The sequence below is a fragment of the Mustelus asterias genome, chromosome 14 (genome assembly GCF_964213995.1).
Source record: "Mustelus asterias chromosome 14, sMusAst1.hap1.1, whole genome shotgun sequence".
NCBI classification, from domain to species: Eukaryota; Metazoa; Chordata; class Chondrichthyes; order Carcharhiniformes; family Triakidae; genus Mustelus; species Mustelus asterias.
Genome location: NC_135814.1, coordinates 107220451 through 107238956, shown reverse-complemented (window position 1 = coordinate 107238956; position 18506 = coordinate 107220451). Strand labels below are relative to the sequence as shown.

Below are 18506 nucleotides of genomic sequence, written 5' to 3'. Positions count from 1 at the left end.
GTAGAATTCCAGCGTGGGATTCTCACCCAATCTGGACCAGGTGATGTCAACATTTCTGTCATCTTTTTAGTCTATTTTCTCTATTATCATGTCTATAATTCAGGGTAACTGTCACCTTGCTTGCTTCCTTTGTGAACACCGATGCACAATACTCGGTCATGGTTTCTGCTTCTACATGAAGATTTCCCTTTAGTTCTTTACAAAGTCCAACATTTTCTCCAAGTAACAGCTCCGGCTGATAAAATATTTCAAGATTCAGTTTAATGTTGCTTCTTAATAATTTTGTGAAGTTTTTACCTTCATTATTGAAACTGACCAAGTGTCTCCTTGTCTCAAATTACAAACAGATGTATAGGTACAGGATTGCCTTTTATTATAAGAACATTCATGTTTGGTGAATTTGCTAAAATATCTTTTTAGCGTAGTGTCCCTGCTGTTCCAGTGAGTAAGGCCATCACTCAGTTTGGGCCTCAAGGATCAGGGAGGTTTTGTGTTTACTCGCTAACCTGTCTTGAGTTAGTTGGTACTAGCCAGGACAACAGTGGATGCTACAATTGGCCTCCGCAGGTAGAAAAGAGAGCAAAACCTAGCCAAGGTTCCATTCTTCTTCATTCTCATGTGCATGCGCCAAAGGCAAACTGAGATTGTGTTGCGCCACATGGAGTGGATGGAGATGCCAGCGTTGGACTGGGGTGGGCACAGTAAGAAGTCTCACAACACCAGGTTAAAGTCTACAGGTTTAGTTGGAATTACGAGCTTTCGGAGCGCAGCTCTGCATTCCAACCATTATCTTGCAATTGAATCTGTGTCTATATATGCCGTGACGAAGGAGCAGCGTTCCGAAAACTCGTGATTCCAAATAAACCTGTTGGACTTTAACCTGGTGTTGTGAGACTTCTTAAGTTAGATTTAATGGACAAAACAATTGCAGAGTTCACAATCCATGTTGCTTTCTCAAGATGGTCAGTTTGTCTACAGTCCAGTATATAACCAGAGATAGTGGAACACAGTTATTGCTTTCAGGAGAGGGGCAGAAAGACTGCTGAAGGGGCAAGCATCTTTTGCGCACTAATCATTTAAAAAATATCTCCCAATCTCATAAAGTATGTATCTTAATGAGAAATCAAGGAAGTTGTGGATTTACTAGTTAGTGTTTCTACAGAAAATGGAAATTGTTCCAATGGATCCGTAAATATGCAAACAGCTGAGGGAACACAGAACATATGTTTATTAATTTTAAGTATGGACATATAGGAGTTATTAGTATTGCAGCATAATCAACCGTCTGATGTGTTAAGAGGTTTCAGTCCAGTGTGATTTGAAGAAACACCATCTGCAGCAACTAGTCCTCAATGACTGGAGGTGGTGACAAACGCAGTTGGAAGTTTTCATTTTGGAAGACGCTATTTGCCAGTGAACCAGGCTGGAATAGGCCCTGCTTGTCACTGTTCCGATTGCGGGAGAGTTCTGTGAGAATTGCAAGCTGCAAGAAACAGAGACAACAACAACAACATTAATGAAAGTAAACTACTGTGGATGCTTGAACTGGAAACATAGAAAATAGGAGGACTAGGCCATTTGGCCCTTTGAGCCTGCTTCACCATTCAATATAATCGTGGCTGATCCTCTATCTCAGTAAGAAATCTCTCAACACCAGGTTAAAGTCCAACAGGTTTATTTGGTAGCACAAACCACTAGCTTTCGGAGCGCTGCTCCTTCATCAGGTGAGTGGGGGTTCAGTTCCCAAACAGGGCATATAAAGACACAAACTCAATTTACAAAATAATGGTTGGAATGCGAGTCTTTACAGGTAATCAAGTCTTAAAGGTACAGACAATGTGAGTGGTGAGAGGGTTAAGCACAGGTTAAAGAGATGTGTATTGTCTCAAGCCAGGACAGTTAGTGAGATTTTGCAAGTCCAGGCAGGTCGTGGGGGTTACAGATAGTGTGACAAGATCCCGGATGAGGCCGTCCTCGTGTGTGCGGAACTTGGCTATCAGTCTCTGCTCAGCGACTCTGCGCTGTCGTGTGTCGTGAAGGCCGCTTTGGAGAATGCTTACCCGAAGATCAGAGGCCGAGTGTTCTCTTCCTGTTGGAGAACACTTCAGCGGTCACAGGCATTTGGCCTCTGATCTTCGGGTAAGCGTTCTCCAAGGCAGCCTTCACGACACACGATAACGCAGAGTCGCTGAGCAGAAACTGATAGCCAAGTTCCGCACACATGAGGACGGCCTCAACCGGGATCTTGGGTTCATGTCCCACTATCTGTAACCCCTGCGACTTGCCTGGGCTTGCAAAATCTCACTAACTGTCCTGTCTGGAGACAATACACATCTCTTTAACCTGTCCTTAACCCTCTCTCCATTCACATTGTCTGTACCGCGAAGACTTGATTACCTGTAAAGACTCGCATTCCAACCATTATTTTGTAAATTGAGTTTGTGTCTTTAAATGCCCTGTTTGTGAACTGAAATCCCACTCACCTGATGAAAGAGCGGCGCTCCAAAAGCTAGTGGCTTGTGCTACCAAATAAACCTGTTGGACTTTAACTTGGTGTTGTGAGACTTCTTACTGTGTTTACCCCAGTCCAACGCCGGCATCTCCACATCCTCTATCTCAGTGCCATACCCCACCCTCTTCCCCTTTAGAGTCCAGAAACCATCTATTTGCTTCTTAAATACGTTCAGTAATTTACCACAGCCTTCTGTGGTAGTGAATTCTACATGTTCACCACTCCTCTGAGTCAAGATATCTCTCTTCATCTCAGTCCTAAATGGCCGATTTCCGTATCCTGAGACTGTGACCCCGATCTCCTCCAGCCAGAGGAAACATCCCTGCATCCAGATGTGCAGCCCTGTCAGAATTTTGAATGTTTAAATGAGATCCCCCCTGATTCTTTTAAACTCCGGGGAATAAAGGCCCAGTCTCCCAATCTCCCCTCATACGGCAAACCTGCCATCCCAGGAATCAGTTTGATGAACCTCCACTGCACTCGCTACATGGTAAGTATATCCTGCCTTGTGTTATAATCCAGATCAGAAACTCCAAAGTGTTTTATGAAGTCTGCCTGGATCATAACCTTTGCTATTTGAATTTGGCACGGGTAAGTATGAAATGTTTTACTTCAGGTATGATTCAAGTGACCCACTCGGGAGCTTTTATCAAACAAAGTTTATTTAAGAATACAGTTGGCAATAACTTTTACCAATTACAAACAACTATGATATTGTATAACCCTTAACAAATATATGAAATGTTTCAACCAAACAAACCTCCTTAAACAAAACTTTTGCCACAGGTTTAGCATAGCAAATACAAATGCTTACATGATGCTGAACTTAATCCTTTGGTTGGACAATTGAAACTCTGACTTCCCAGCCCTGTAACTTCTAGCAGCCCTCAATATACACACAGACCAGCTTGAAGGGCTGGCACTGAGGCTAGCACCTCATAGCGCCAGGGACCCTGGCTTGATGCCGGCCTTGGCTGACTGTCTGTCTGTGTTGCACATTCTCCCTATGTCTGCATGGGTTTCTCTCCCACAGTCCAAAAATGTGCGGGTTAGGTGGATTGGCCACGCTAAATTGCCTCTTAGTGTCAAGGGGACTAGCTCGGGTAAATGCATGGGGTTATGGGGATAGGGCCTGGGTGCAATTGTGGTTAGTGCAGACTCAATGGGCCGAATGGCTTCATTCTGCGCTGTCGGGATTCTACAAGTCAGAACAGCTTCCCAAAACATCAGGGGGAGAGAGACTCTAGTTACTGGCTAGCAAACTACCAACAACAGAATTTTCACTCTAGGAAGGCCAATGGACCTGCTTCCAGCTAGCAAGCAGGAGTTACAATACTAGGGAGAAAGAGAGAGAAACACTGCTTTCAGTCTGATGTCCAAACACCTTCCAAATTAAAAGAGCAGCCAACCTGAAAATGAAAGCACTCCTGTCACCTGATCTATCAGTCATTCTTTCCCCTCAATGCAGGGCCATAAAAAAAATCTCAAAGTACCTGAGGCCCAAAGTAAAAATAAACAAAACCCCCTTTAAACTATTGAAGCAGCAATAAAAGGACTTCTAAGCAGGCAGCCGATGCCACAATGATACTAAAAGAATCGCTTACAAACTGCAGAGACCACGATTAAAAAAAAAACATTTCTTAAAGTCACAGTAGTGTCACACTTGGGTAAGGAGACCAGAATTGCATACAATGCTCCTGGTGTGGTCTCACCAAGGCCCTGTACAGCTGCAGTAAGACATCCTTGCTCCTATACTCAAGTGCTCTTGCAATGAAGGCCAACATACCATTTGCCTTCTTAGCTTTCTATACTTGCATGCTTGCTTTCAGTGACTGGTGGACTAGGACACCCAGGTCTCTTTGTATGTCAACATTTCCCAAGTGGATAACATTACACTTCTCCACGTTATACTGCATCTGCCATGTATTTTCCACTCACTCAACTTGTCTAAATCATCTTGAAGCCTCTTGTCATCCTCCTCACCATTCACATTCCCGCCAAATTATTTTGTGTCGGCAGCAAACCTGGAAATATATTTGGTTTCTTCATCCAAATCATTGATGTATATTGTGAACAGCTGGGGCCCAAGCACTGATCCCTGTGGGATGCCATGAGTCACTGCCTGTCACTCCGAGAAAGACCAATTTATTCCTACACTCTGTTTCCTGTTTGCTAACTAATTCTCAATGTATTACCCCCAATTCAATGCGCTTTAATTTTGCACCCTAACCTTTTATGTAGGACTTTATCAAATGCTTTCTGAAAGTCCAAATAAACCACATCCACTGGTTCTCCCTCACCTATTCTACTAGCTATGTCCTCAAAAAACTGAAATGGGTTGGTCAACATGATTTCCCTTTCATAAATCCATGTTGACTCTGTGGTCTGTTTGCACTGTTTGAGAGCACATTTCCACTAAAGGAGCAGTGCTGCGAAAGCTTATGGTATTTGCTACCAAATAAACCTGTTGGACTTTAACCAGATGTTGTGAGACTTCTTACTCTGTGTAATCCCATAGAAATTTTCTAAGTGTCTTGTTATCACATCCTTTATAATAGACTCTAGCATTTCCCATCCTACTGATGTTAGGCTAACCGGTCTGTAATTTCTCTCTTTTTTAAAATCACGTGGTTACATTTGTCCCCCTGTCAGGACTGTTCCAGAATCTAGAGAATTTTGGAAGATGAGAACCAACGAATCCACTATTTTCACAACCACTTGGGATGTAGATTATCAGCTTTCAGTCCCATTAATAGCACAACTTTTTTTGAGTATTACTGATTTCCTTCAATTTCTCTTTCAACCCTTGCATTTCGGGTATGTTATCTGTGTCTTCCTGCATGGTAAGAAGTCTCACAAACACCAGGTTAAAGTCCAACAGGTTTATTTGGCAGCACTAGCTTTCGGAGTCTCAAGCTCCTTCATCAGGTGATGATGATCTTCCTGCATGAAGACAGAACTAAAGTAATTGTTTAATTACTCTGCAATTTCCTTGTTCTCCATTATCAATTTTCCTGTTTCTGACTATGAGGGACCTACATTTGTCTTCATTAATCTTTTTCTTTCTACATACTTTTAGAAGCTTTTACAGTCTGTGTTAATGTTCTTTACATGTTCATGCTCATACTCTATATTTTCCTCTTCATCGATCTCCTGGTCCTCCATTGCTAAAATGAAAATAGAAAATGCTGGAAAAACTCAGCAGGTCTGGCAGCATCTGTGGAACAGCTGTTCTGTCTGGCGACAATACACATCTCTTTAACCTGTGCTTAATGCTCCCTCCACCCACATTGTCTGTATCTTTAAGATCTGGTTGGTTGTAGGGATTCGCATTCTAATCAGTATTCTGTAACTTGATTTTGTGTCTCTGTGCACTGTTTGAGAGCACATTTCCGCTCCATCTGACGAAGGAGCAGTGCTCCGAAAGCTAATGGCATTTGCTACCAAATAAACCTGTTGGACTTTAACCTGGTGTTGTGAGACTTCTTACAGCATCTGTGGAAACAGAGTTAATGTTTCAGTTTGTTTGATTTATCTTTCGAGTAGGAATGATGCTATTAGTTCATCAACCATTTGTAAGAGTTTATAAATAGTTCATTTACAAGCAGCTGACAAGGTTCCATCTGTTCAATTCTGAGTGTGGTCAGATTCAATATTACCCAAAGATTTGCAGTTGTAATGCCCAGATATGGAGGGTGACATAAGGTGGATTTTGTGCTTGGAAGAAGAATGCAAGTGGTAATCAAATTTGGTAAGCACTCGTTGTCATATTCTGATAAGTTCAAATTTCCTAAAGCCACTGAGATCTTAATCCTAACTTTTCCAGGGTAACTATTCTGGCAAGTGAGTTGGAACCATCTGGAGTCTCCGCCTCTACATTGGAATGTCGGATGGGTCCAGACACGGTAATTGCTCAATGGAAGTTGAAACCTCTGAAGCAATTCCCGTGTAGTCAGCGTGTTGGGATTTCTGAGGGGCGCCACAATGCACCTTCTCGGGTCTTGCATCCGCAGACTGCAAAGTTAAGCCCAAGTCCAGGGCCAAGTCTAGAATTGGGATAGGACGTGTATGCCTCTTATTTCTCGCAGTTGAATAGCTTTCAAATATTCACTGTCGAGGCTTACAAATGATTAAATACAAAGTATCACCTACAAAACAGTGTCCAAGTTCTCGAGGAGGAAAAGATCTGATATCTAAGAGTGTCTGCTCCCACCTTAGGATTGCAAACTTCATCACTTAAGTTCTTCGAATTATTCCTTTGATTTCTAATTATCTTCTGCTGGCATTCCGTTTGGTCCTTTCCAATAGAACTGATAATATTTTGTGCTTGATTCTGTTACCATTCCAGTTAGAGTTGAACATCGGCAGAACAGCACATATTAAAAAAATTGCGGGGGGGGGGGGGGGGGGGGTGGTGGCGGAAGGCGAGAGGATTCCACAATGAGGATGTGGAGAGTCTGTGAACTGAGCTCACCAAATTTGCCTTTTAGCAAAAGCTAACTACAGACACAAAGTTGGAACATCAACCTTCAGGAATCACTGAAGGAGTACACAAAAGGCATGGAAGGATGATTAATAAATGTCATTTGAGGCAAATTGACAGTAGAGATATGAAGACATAAGATCCACGAGCAGCCATCCCCAAGGAAATCTCACAAAGAGGAAATCAGAACGTGTCTTTGGGAGAGAGCTGATCATCATCATCGAGAGAGAAAGACAGTGACAAAAAATCAATAGGTTGATCAAAGGGTGAGCGGCAAAGTATCCCTGGGGAAAGAAAGACGCAAGGGTAGCCTCAATAATGCTCAGACAAGTCATCACCAGCGGCCGTCACTCGATCTGATGGTGACGTCTATTCAGGGTCATGGGTCTCCATGTGTCTGAACAGCTGATTCTCAACCCTCAGACCTTGGCCCACATTGGGCAGGACATGCCCTAATGGAGACCGATATGAATACTTCTTCAAACATTAACACAAAACAAAACTCTGATGAACAATCAATGACCTGAAACATTAACTCTGTTTCTCTCTCCACCACAGCTGTCTGACCTGCTGACTACTTCCAGCATTTTCTGTTTTTATTTTTAAAAACACTACCCCAGGCTTGACCTTTACAGTCTCGGGTCTTCTGGTTACAGCTGGAACTATGTGCTCAGGTGGCATGGTGCAGGAAATATTAGCTGATTCCCCTTCACTAACAAGGATAGTAAAACATAGAAGATAGGAGGAGGCCATTTGGCCCTTCAAGCCTGCTCTGCCATTCGTTATGATCATGGCTGATCATCCAACTCAATAGCCTAATCCTGCTTTTTCCTCATAACCTTTGATCCCATTCGCCCCAAGTTCTATATCCAGCCGCCTCTTGAATACATTCAATGTTTTGGCATCAACTACCTCCTGTGGTAATGAATTCCATAGGCTCACCACTCATTGGGTAAAGAAATGTCTCCTCACCTCCGTCCTAAATGGTCTCCCCCGAATCCTCAGACTGTGACCCCTGGTTCTGGATTCCCCCACCATCGGGGACATCCTCCCTGCATCTACCCTGTCTAGTCCTGTTAGAATTTTATAAGTCTCTATGAGATCCCCTCTCATTCGTCTCAACTCCAGTGAAAACAATCCTAACCTAGTCAATCTCTCCTCATACATCAGTCCCGCCATCCCCAGAATCAGCCTGGTAAACCTTCGCTGCACTCCAAGTGCAAGAATATCCTTCCTCAGAAAAGGAGACCAAAACTGCACACAATACTCTAGGTGTGGCCTCACCAAGGCCCTGTATAATTGCAACAACACATCCCTGCTCCTGTACCCGAAACCTCTCGCAATGAAGGCCAACATGCCATTTGCCTTCTTTACCGCCTGCTGCACCTGCATGCTTACCTTCAGTGACTGGTGCACAAGGACACCCAGGTCCCACGGCACACTCCCCTCTCTCAATTTACAGCCATTCAGGTAGTAACCTGCCTTCTTGGTTTTGCTTCCAAAGTGAATAACCTCACATTTATCCAAATTATACTGCATCTGCCATTGTTTAGCCCACTCACCCAACCTGTCCAGATCATTCTGAAGGATCTCTGCATCCTCGTCACAGTTCACCCTCCCACCCAACTTGGTATCATCTGCAAACTTTGAGATGTTACATTTTGTTCCCTCATCCAAATCATTAATATATATTGTGAGTAGCTGGGGTCCCAGCCTGTGGTATGACACATCATGTCAGACATGTGAGCATATCAGGGACATTGCACCATATCTAGGACTAGAATAACTTGAATATTCAAAACTCTTCCATTCTGCCCACTTGTTTCTGTACCAATCTGTTCAACACAATTTTTGTCATTTGCTAAATAGGCCATGCCATGAAACAGAAATTATTTACAATCACCATCAAATTAATATATAATTTAAATGTCAGAGTTAAGGGGCCATTATGAGAGTCCGGAATATCATCACTTCCAAATCCTCTCCTAACATTGTCCCATTCTGTTACCTTTGATCTTCAGAGGCTAATGTTTTCATGTTTTAATTTGGTTAACATTGGAAGCTCTTGAATTAGTGAAGACTCTTTCATTAAAAGATGAAGAATTCATCGATCTCCCCCAAGGAAATACTGCATCTGTTTATTGCGGCTGAGTTGAAAGAACACCATGTACAATGAACACACAGTTGGTTAGTACTTCGACTGGAATATTAAGAGTTGCACAGAATCTGAATCTCAGCAACTTAAATTAACTTGGCCAATCATAAACTTTAACTGGTCATATCACAGCTTGAAAAAAATTCTACCCTCCCCCTGTAGGATTCATGCAGCGACAGCTGCCTTTATCAAGTTACCATTCTTCATAAGCCAATTTTGGCAAAGCTCTCGGCTACAGAAAATCCCGGCCAAATTTACTGCTTTCCCAACAATGAACATCAGTGGAAATCCAGTGAATTCTTCCCCCTTTTACTGACTGCAATCACTGACACCAACTATAATGGTGGTGTCATTGCTTCAATTATCTCCGCAAAGGCCACAGGCTGAAGCTGGATCTGTGTGTATTTATATCTAACATTATTTAAATAATAATAATAAATGGGAATGTTCAGAATTCTGTGCTTTTGCAGCTGCAATATTTTGCGTTTCTCTCTAGCCTCATATATTTAATGACTGCAGATGTACTCCCAGGAACAAACTGTCCAAAAGAAATCGTGTGAAATCTTTGGATTTCAACACTGGATCCAGGGCACAAGTCTGGAAATGCTGGATCTCTATTCAGAGTGTTGCTGACATCTGGTCCTTCTCTGTGCTCACTGGGTGTCAATTGTGAATTAGTGAGTCGCACAAAATCACACAGTGAGGGAGAGGCCCTTCAGCCCATCGAGTCACAATGTCGTGGTTCAAATCCCACTCCAGGAATCTGAGCACATAATCCATGTTGACACTCCAGCGCAGTGCTGAGGGAGTGCTGCACTGTTGGATCATTCAGATGAAGCATTAAACCGAGGCTCTTTCAGGTGGATGTAAAAGATATCTTGACTATTTTGAAGGAGAGCAGGGAAGTTCTGATCATTGTCCTGGCCAATATTCATCCCTTAACCAACATTACTAAAACAAATCACCTGGTCTCATTAGTGTTTGGGAACTTGCGGTGTGCAAATTGATTGCTACATTTTCTACATAACTTTGAGTTCACTTTGAAAGTTCTCAATTGCCCGTGAAGCTCTTTGGGACATTCTGAAGTTGTGAAAGCTGCTATTTGACCTAAGTCTTTCTTTCAAGTGAAGTTCCACAAAAAGTGACAGTTTCCAGAGCAGTCCATACTCGTTGTCGTTCATAATTAAACAGTCTTCCTTGTGGTAGGATCCCCTCAGTCAGGTTTAAATAATAAAGAGGGATATACTTTTCCATGATTTGTTTTTGGAGGACCTAGATGATAGAGACACTAGTTTAACACACTTTGTGAGATTACATTGACTCATTTTTGTGAATCAAGTCCGACTTGTTTTTTGCAGATCCAATCTTTACTTGGCCAGGCATGGAATTTTCCAAGGAATCTGTAGAGTGTTTGGTATTTTGGATTAAACTATTTCATTAATAATTCAGCTAAGCACAGTTTCTTTTAGGAGAATGTGGATGTGAATTTGCTGGAATGGACACTGACAGCTTAATGGCTTGCTTCACATTTATTCTGCTTCAGAAGTCGAGTAGGAAAGTTGAAGAAGCAGATGTCTCGCACACAGCACTGCTGCACCTTTAACTGTTTAACAGCTAGAAACGTTTGTACTAAAAACAGAAAATGATGCAAGTACTAAGCAGGGCAATGTTTCAGTTAATATTTTGGATCGATGACCTTCCATCAAGGGAAGTGACAAGCTTTAAGTGCACAAACGGAAAGAGGGGAGGGGGGGAAAGAAAAGAAGGAAAAGGTTTATGATTGAGTGCAATGCAGGAGAGATTAAATGTCAAGAGGGCTGATAGTGCGTGGGTAAAGGAGATGGTAATGGAGCAAGCAAAGAAATAAAAAGTTGGGTCTAGAGTTGTGAATGGCAACAGCAGAATCTTCACCAATATCTGCCCTCTGAGGAAATGGAAATGTGGTTATGAAATTAAACTATTAAACTTCATACTGAATGCAGAAGGCTGCGGAATGAGTAATCGATGGGTGAGGTGCATGCAATGGGCTTCATTGGAACACTGAAGGAGGTTGAGGACAGAGGTCAGATTGACAGGACAGAGGAGTAAAACAGCAAATAGGGAGGTGATGGCCCAGTGGTATTATCGCTAGACTATTAATCCACAAACTCAGCTAATGTTCTGGGGACCCGGGTTCAAATCCTGCAAATTCCGGCAGATGGCACAATTTGAATTTAATTTTTAAAAGAAATCTGGAATTAAGAACCTATTGATGACCATGAAACCATTGTCGATTGTTGGAAAAACCCATCTGGTTCACTAATGTCCTTTACACGGTGGCACAGTGGTTAGCACTGCTGCCTCACAGTGCCAGGGACCCGGATTCGATTCCTGGCTTGGGTCACTGTCTGTGCAGAGTCTGCACGTTCTCCCTGTGTCGGCGTGGGTTTCCTCCAGGTGCCCCGGTTTCCTCCCACAGTCCAAAAGATGTGCGGGTTAGCTGGATTGGCCATGCTAAATTCCCCCTCAGTGTACCCGAACAGGTGCCGGCGACTAGGGGATTTTCACAGTAACTTCATTGCAGTGTTAATGTAAGCCTACTTGTGACACTAATAAATAAACTTTAAATCTTTAGGGAAGGAAATCTGCCGTCCTTATCTGGCCTGGCCTACAAGTGACTCCAGAGCCACAGCATAGTGGTTGACTCTCAACTGTCCTCAGGCAACAGCAGTTTTTCAAGTTTAAAGTGAAAACTAGAAGTGGGCAGCAAAGGAGTCTGGGAAGGGTTTTTATTTTAACTTTAAAAGTCAGTTACCTGGGAGGTTCCCCCTCATTGATCCACTGGAGCAAGCTGAGAGGGGTGATTGAAGGCAGCAGTGCTGGTGAGAGATTAATTGAATTGTTTATTTATTTAATTAGTCAGCTACTGTGTGTATTTTTTTGGCCTTTACTTTAACAGCAGTTTTTCAAGTTTAAAGTGAAAACTAGAAGTGGGCAGCAAAGGAGTCTGGGAAGGGTTTTTTAAGCGCGTGAAGTATAAAAGGTAGGCTGCAGTATACTGCGGGCAGCGTCAGGAGCGGGCAGTGTAGTGTGTGGGAAGCAGAGTGTGAGCTATAAGACTTTGGCTCACAGGGCTTAGGCTGAAAGGGCGAGCAGGGGTGAGTTGAATTCATTTTTGCACTTTCTACCTGGTACTGGCAAGGTATCTAGAGGGGATGGGTGTGCAGGCAGTGCAATGTTCCTCTTGCACTATGTTTGAGGTGAGGGACGACGACAGTGTCCCTACTGATTACACCTGTGGGAAGTGCACCCATCTGCAGCTCCTCCAAAACCGTGTTAGGGAACTGGAGCTGGAGTTGGATGAACTTAGGATCATCAGGGACGCAGAGATGGCCATAGACACAAGCTTTAGGAATACAGTTACTCCGAGGATTGAAAACAGATGGGTGACGGTGAGAGGGGCTGGGAGGAAGCAGTCCGTGCAGGGATCCCCGGTGGTCGTTCCCCTTAGCAACAAGTATTCCGCTTTGGATACGGTAGAGGGGGATGACATACCAGTGGGGAGCCGCAGTGAGAGGATCTCCAGCACTGTGTCCGTCTCTGTGGCTCGGGAGGGAAAGGGGGAGAGCGGGAGGGCGATAGTTATTGGGGACTCGTTAGTTAGAGGGATAGATAGGAGGTTCTGTGGCAGCAAAAGAGACTCACGGATGGTATGTTGCCTACCGGATGCCAAGGTCCGTGATGTCTCAGACCGTGTTTTCCAGATTCTGAAGGGGGAGGGGAAACAGTCACAAGTCGTGGTGCACATTGGTACCAATGACATAGGTAAGAGAAGGGACGGGGATTTAAAGCAGGAATTTCTGGAGCTGGGCTGGAAGCTGAGAGCCAAGACGAAACATGTGGTCATCTCTGGTACGTTGCCGGTACCACGTGATAGCGAGTTGAGGAACAGGGAGAGAGTGCAGTTAAATATGTGGTTGCAGGGATGGTGTAGGAGGGAGGGTTTCAGTTACGTGGATAATTGGAACACGTTCTGGGGAAGGTGGGACCTGTACAAACAGGACGGGGTGCACCTGAACCAGAGGGGCACCAATATCCTCGGAGGGAAATTTGTTACGGCTCTTCAGGGGGGTTTAAACTAATTTGTCAGGGGAGTGGGAAAGGGAGTTGTAGTCCAGAAGTCAGTGAGGGTGGTGAGGTATTGGGGAAGGTATCAGGGTCAAGGGTGGGTACCGGTAGACAGGAAGGTGGGTTGAAGTGTGTCTACTTCAATGCAAGGAGCATCCGGAACAAGGTAGATGAACTTGGGGCGTGGATTGGTACTTGGGACTACGATGTTGTGGCCATTACGGAGACGTGGGTAGAACAAGGACAGGAATGGTTGTTGGACGTTCCGGGGTATAGATGTTTCACTAAGTGTAGGGAAGCTGGTAAAAGAGGTGGAGGAGTGGCATTGTTAATCAAGGATAGTTTAACGGCTGCGGAAAGGCACTTCGTGGGGGATCTGCACACTGAGGTAATATGGGCTGAAGTTAGAAATAGGAAAGGAGCGGTCACGTTGCTAGGAGTTTACTATAGGCCCCCAAATAGTAATAGAGATGTGGAGGAAGAAATTGCTAAGCAGATTATGGATATGTGTGGGGGTCACAGGGTAGTTGTCATGGGGGACTTTAACTTTCCAAATATTGATTGGAACCTTTGTAGGTCAAATAGTTTGGATGGGGCAGTTTTTGTGCAGTGTGTGCGGGAGGGTTTCCTGACACAATATGTGGATGGGCCGACTAGAGGTGAGGCCACATTGGATTTGGTACTGGGAAATGAACCGGGCCAAGTGTTAGATTTGGTTGTGGGAGAGCAATTTGGAGATAGTGACCACAATTCGGTGTCTTTTGTTATTGCAATGGAGAGGGATAGGGCCATACGGCAGGGCAAGGTTTACAATTGGGGGAGGGGTAATTATGATGCGATTAGGCAAGAATTAGGGGGCATAAGTTGGGAACAGAAACTGTCAGAGAAAGGAACTAATGAAAAGTGGAACTTTTTCAAGGAACAAATACTGGATGTCCTTGATAGGTATGTTCCTGTCAGGCAGGGAGGAAATGGCCGAGTGAGGGAACCATGGTTCACAAAAGAGGTGGAATGTCTTGTGAAAAGGAAGAGGGAAGCTTATGTAGGGATGAGGAAACAAGGTTCAGATGGCTCGATTGAGGGTTACAAGTTAGCAAGGAATGAGCTGAAAAAGGGGCTTAGGAGAGCTAGGAGGGGACATGAGAAGTCCTTGGCGGGTCGGATCAAGGAAAACCCCAAGGCTTTTTACTCTTATGTGAGGAATAAAAGAATGACCAGGGTGAGGTTAGGGTCGGTCAAGGACAGTAGTGGGAACTTGTGTATGGAGTCAGTAGAGATAGGCGAGGTGATGAATGAATACTTTTCTTCAGTGTTCACCAAGGAGAGGGGCCATGTTTTTGAGGAAGAGAAGGTGTTACAGGCTAATAGGCTGGAGGAAATAGATGTTCGGAGGGAGGATGTCTTGGCAGTTTTGAATAAACTGAAGGTCGATAAGTCCCCTGGGCCTGATGAAATGTATCCTAGGATTCTGTGGGAGGCAAGGGATGAGATTGCAGAGCCTTTGGCGTTGATCTTTGGGTCCTCGCTGTCCACGGGGATGGTGCCAGAGGACTGGAGAATGGCGAATGTTGTTCCTCTGTTTAAGAAAGGGAATAGAAATGACCCTGGTAATTATAGACCGGTTAGTCTTACTTCGGTGGTTGGTAAATTGATGGAAAGGGTCCTTAGGGATGGGATTTACGACCATTTAGAAAGATGCGGATTAATCCGAGATAGTCAGCACGGATTCGTGAAGGGCAAGTCGTGCCTCACAAATTTGATAGAATTTTTTGAGGAGGTAACTAAGTGTGTTGATGAAGGTAGGGCAGTTGATGTCATATACATGGATTTTAGTAAGGCGTTTGATAAGGTCCCCCATGGTCGGCTTATGATGAAAGTGAGGAGGTGTGGGATAGAGGGAAAGTTGGCCGATTGGATAGGTAACTGGCTGTCTGACCGAAGACAGAGGGTGGTGGTTGATGGAAAATTTTCGGATTGGAGGCAGGTTGCTAGCGGTGTGCCGCAGGGATCAGTGCTTGGTCCTCTGCTCTTTGTGATTTTTATTAATGACTTAGAGGAGGGGGCTGAAGGGTGGATCAGTAAATTTGCTGATGACACCAAGATTGGTGGAGTAGTGGATGAGGTGGAGGGCTGTTGTAGGCTGCAAAGAGACATAGATAGGATGCAAAGCTGGGCTGAAAAATGGCAAATGGAGTTTAACCCTGATAAATGTGAGGTGATTCATTTTGGTAGGACAAATTTAAATGTGGATTACAGGGTCAAAGGTAGGGTTCTGAAGACTGTGGAGGAACAGAGAGATCTTGGGGTCCATATCCACAGATCTCTAAAGGTTGCCAGTCAAGTGGATAGAGCTGTGAAGAAGGCCTATAGTGTGTTAGCTTTTATTAACAGGGGGTTGGAGTTTAAGAGCCGTGGGGTTATGCTGCAACTGTACAGGACCTTGGTGAGACCACATTTGGAATATTGTGTGCAGTTCTGGTCACCTCACTATAAGAAGGATGTGGAAGCGCTGGAAAGAGTGCAGAGGAGATTTACCAGGATGCTGCCTGGTTTGGAGGGTAGGTCATATGAGGAAAGGTTGAGGGAGCTAGGGCTGTTCTCTCTGGAGCGGAGGAGGCTGAGGGGAGACTTAATAGAGGTTTATAAAATGATGAAGGGGATAGATAGAGTGAACGTTCAAAGACTATTTCCTCGGGTGGATGGAGCTATTACAAGGGGGCATAACTATAGTGTTCGTGGTGGGAGATACAGGACGGATATCAGAGGTAGGTTCTTTACGCAGAGAGTGGTTGGGGTGTGGAATGGACTGCCTGCAGTGATAGTGGAGTCAGACACTTTAGGAACATTTAAGCGTTTATTGGATAGGCACATGGAGCACACCAGGATGATAGGGAGTGGGATAGCTTGATCTTGGTTTCAGATAAAGCTCGGCACAACATCGTGGGCCGAAGGGCCTGTTCTGTGCTGTACTGTTCTATGTTCTAACTAGGGATGGGCAATAAATCTTGGCCAGCCAGTGATGCCCATGTCCCAGGAATGAATTAAAAGTGACAGTTCTGAACAGAGGTGTTCTTCAAAGCACTCGTCCGATTTGCATTTCAGCTCCCTAATGTAGAAGAGACCTCACAAGTGCATCGTAAACAATGTGATAAAGTGAAAGAGGCACACACACTCATTGTTTCACCAGGATGTTTGGGACCTTGGGCAATTGGAAGGGAGGAGATAAAAGGGCAGGTGTTGTAACTCGTTTACTTGCGTGGGATGATGCCCCGGAAAAGGAAGGGGGTGTCTGAAGAGAGAAAACCCCTCTGCAATGCTAAAGTTATGGAGAATGTGCTTGGTGGTTGCAAAATTGGCAGAGGATGATCCATTGAATGTGGGGGCATGTGGAGGGATGGTGAGGACAAGGGGAACCTTATCATGGTTCTGGAAGGGGGAGGGAGGAGAGCAGAGCACAGGAAAGGGAACAAACTCAGTTACGGACCCTGTTAACCATTGCGGGGGGGGACAGAGGGAATGGAGTGGGAGAGAATCATTGACTGAGGGGAAAAGAAGACATATGCGGACCTTACAGGAAGCAGGGAGGGAGGATGCATAGACAAGGTAGTTGTGGAAGTCATTTATCGTAGATTAAATATTGATTGACAGCCTATCCCTGGATGTTGAGGAGTTGACGAAGGGAAGGGAGGATTCGGAGATGGACCATGCGAAGGAAGAATGAAATTGGAAGCAAAGGTGAAATTTTCCAGTTCAGTCTGAGAGCAGGAAAGCAATATTGTCATCAATGTATTGGAAATGGAGGTGAGGAAGGAATCGGAGTAGGATTGGAGCCTAGAATATTCCACATATCAAACCAAAGGGTAAGCGTAACAAGGATCTGTACCGGTTCCTGTAGCAACACTTTTTTATTTGAAGGAAGTGAGTTTAAATTATAAGAGGATAAATTGAGCTAGGCAGAGGTGGTGATGGTGAATGATACTGGTTAGGCTGTGGAAGGTTGTGCTGTCTGCATTCAAGGAGGAAGTGGAGAGCTTCAGACTGTACTGGCGGGGGGGGCAAGTGGGGCAAGGATTGGACAAAGCAGAAAATGCTAGAGAAACTCAGCAGGCCTCTGTGGAGAGAGAAGCAGAGAGTCGTGGGCATCAAAAGAATCCAGATGTACATGGGAAGAAACACTTTTGAAATGTTGTCATGTGGCAGGGAGGAATGTAGAAATCCATTTCTCGTTGATACAGAGCAGAATAAAGGGAACGCAATAAGATGTAAATTAGGGTTAATAATTTACATCTTATTGCGTTCCCCTTATTCTGGTTGTACCGAATATTTATTCTTCCTTACCTTGGTGCTGTCTTTCCTAAATTTTTGTGCACCTGGTTTCTCCTCTCTAACAAAACATCCCCCCCCCCCATTCGATAAGTAAGTTTAAACCCAGCCCAAACAGCACCAGCTTTTGACCCACAGGAAAATGGGTCCCAGTTCTGTTGGGATTCAAATGTAGATGGTGATGAGACCATAGCAACAGAAAGACAGTCATTATTTGAAATGTTTTCTTTTGAAGCTTGCTAAATTATTATTTGCAGCTACCGACTATGGCCACACTGAAATTGCTATTGTGCCGTATGTGGACAAGTCACTGCATTAACTACAACACAGGATCAACAAGATTCTTTCAAATCTACCTGACTGAATGTGTGATTCTCAGCTCGACAATCAACTTACATTTAATCACATCGTAAGCAGTTCTTTCTGCACCATGATTGTAGCAATGTACTCATCAAAAATTCCTTCATAGCTCTGAGCTACAGATGGTGAATTCAGAGAATACAGTTCCTTGATGACATTGAGATTTCCTGCACATTTGGAGCAGCGAATTACAACCCATAATTTTGTCCATTTAAATCGCCGCTCCAGGCCCTCTGTTTCAGACAAAGGGGAATTGCAGAATGGTATCCGCAGTAATAGTCACAGATCCCCATCTGTCAGAGTACAGGCATGGCTCTGTCCAAACACAAATCTCATTGGGGAAACTCAACTATTTTCCCAGTGCTGCCACAGAGTTTAAGGGAAGACAGAGCAGCTGAAATTAAAAAAAAACGGATTTAGAACAATTCAGCAATGTTTGAGTATAAGATCATAAAAAAATAGGAATAGACCATTCGGCCCATCAAGCCTGCTCCACCGTTTGATAAGATCATTATTGACTTGATTGTGACCTTAACTCCACTTGGGTGCCTGTCCTCCATAATCGT

General features: G+C 44.2%; 1 protein-coding gene across 6 annotated transcripts in view; it reads right to left on the bottom strand.

Moving 5' to 3' along the window:
* Positions 1-249: 249 nt before the first annotated feature.
* vps8 (VPS8 subunit of CORVET complex) overlaps positions 250-18506 on the bottom strand; it is a 651220-nt gene continuing 632963 nt past the window's right edge. For all 6 annotated transcript variants that reach the window (XM_078229111.1, XM_078229112.1, XM_078229107.1 and 3 more), the window contains one exon: positions 250-1483. In XM_078229111.1, coding sequence (XP_078085237.1) covers positions 1343-1483 — 141 coding nt within the window. In that variant the 3' untranslated portion in view covers positions 250-1342. The remainder of the gene's footprint in view (positions 1484-18506) is intronic.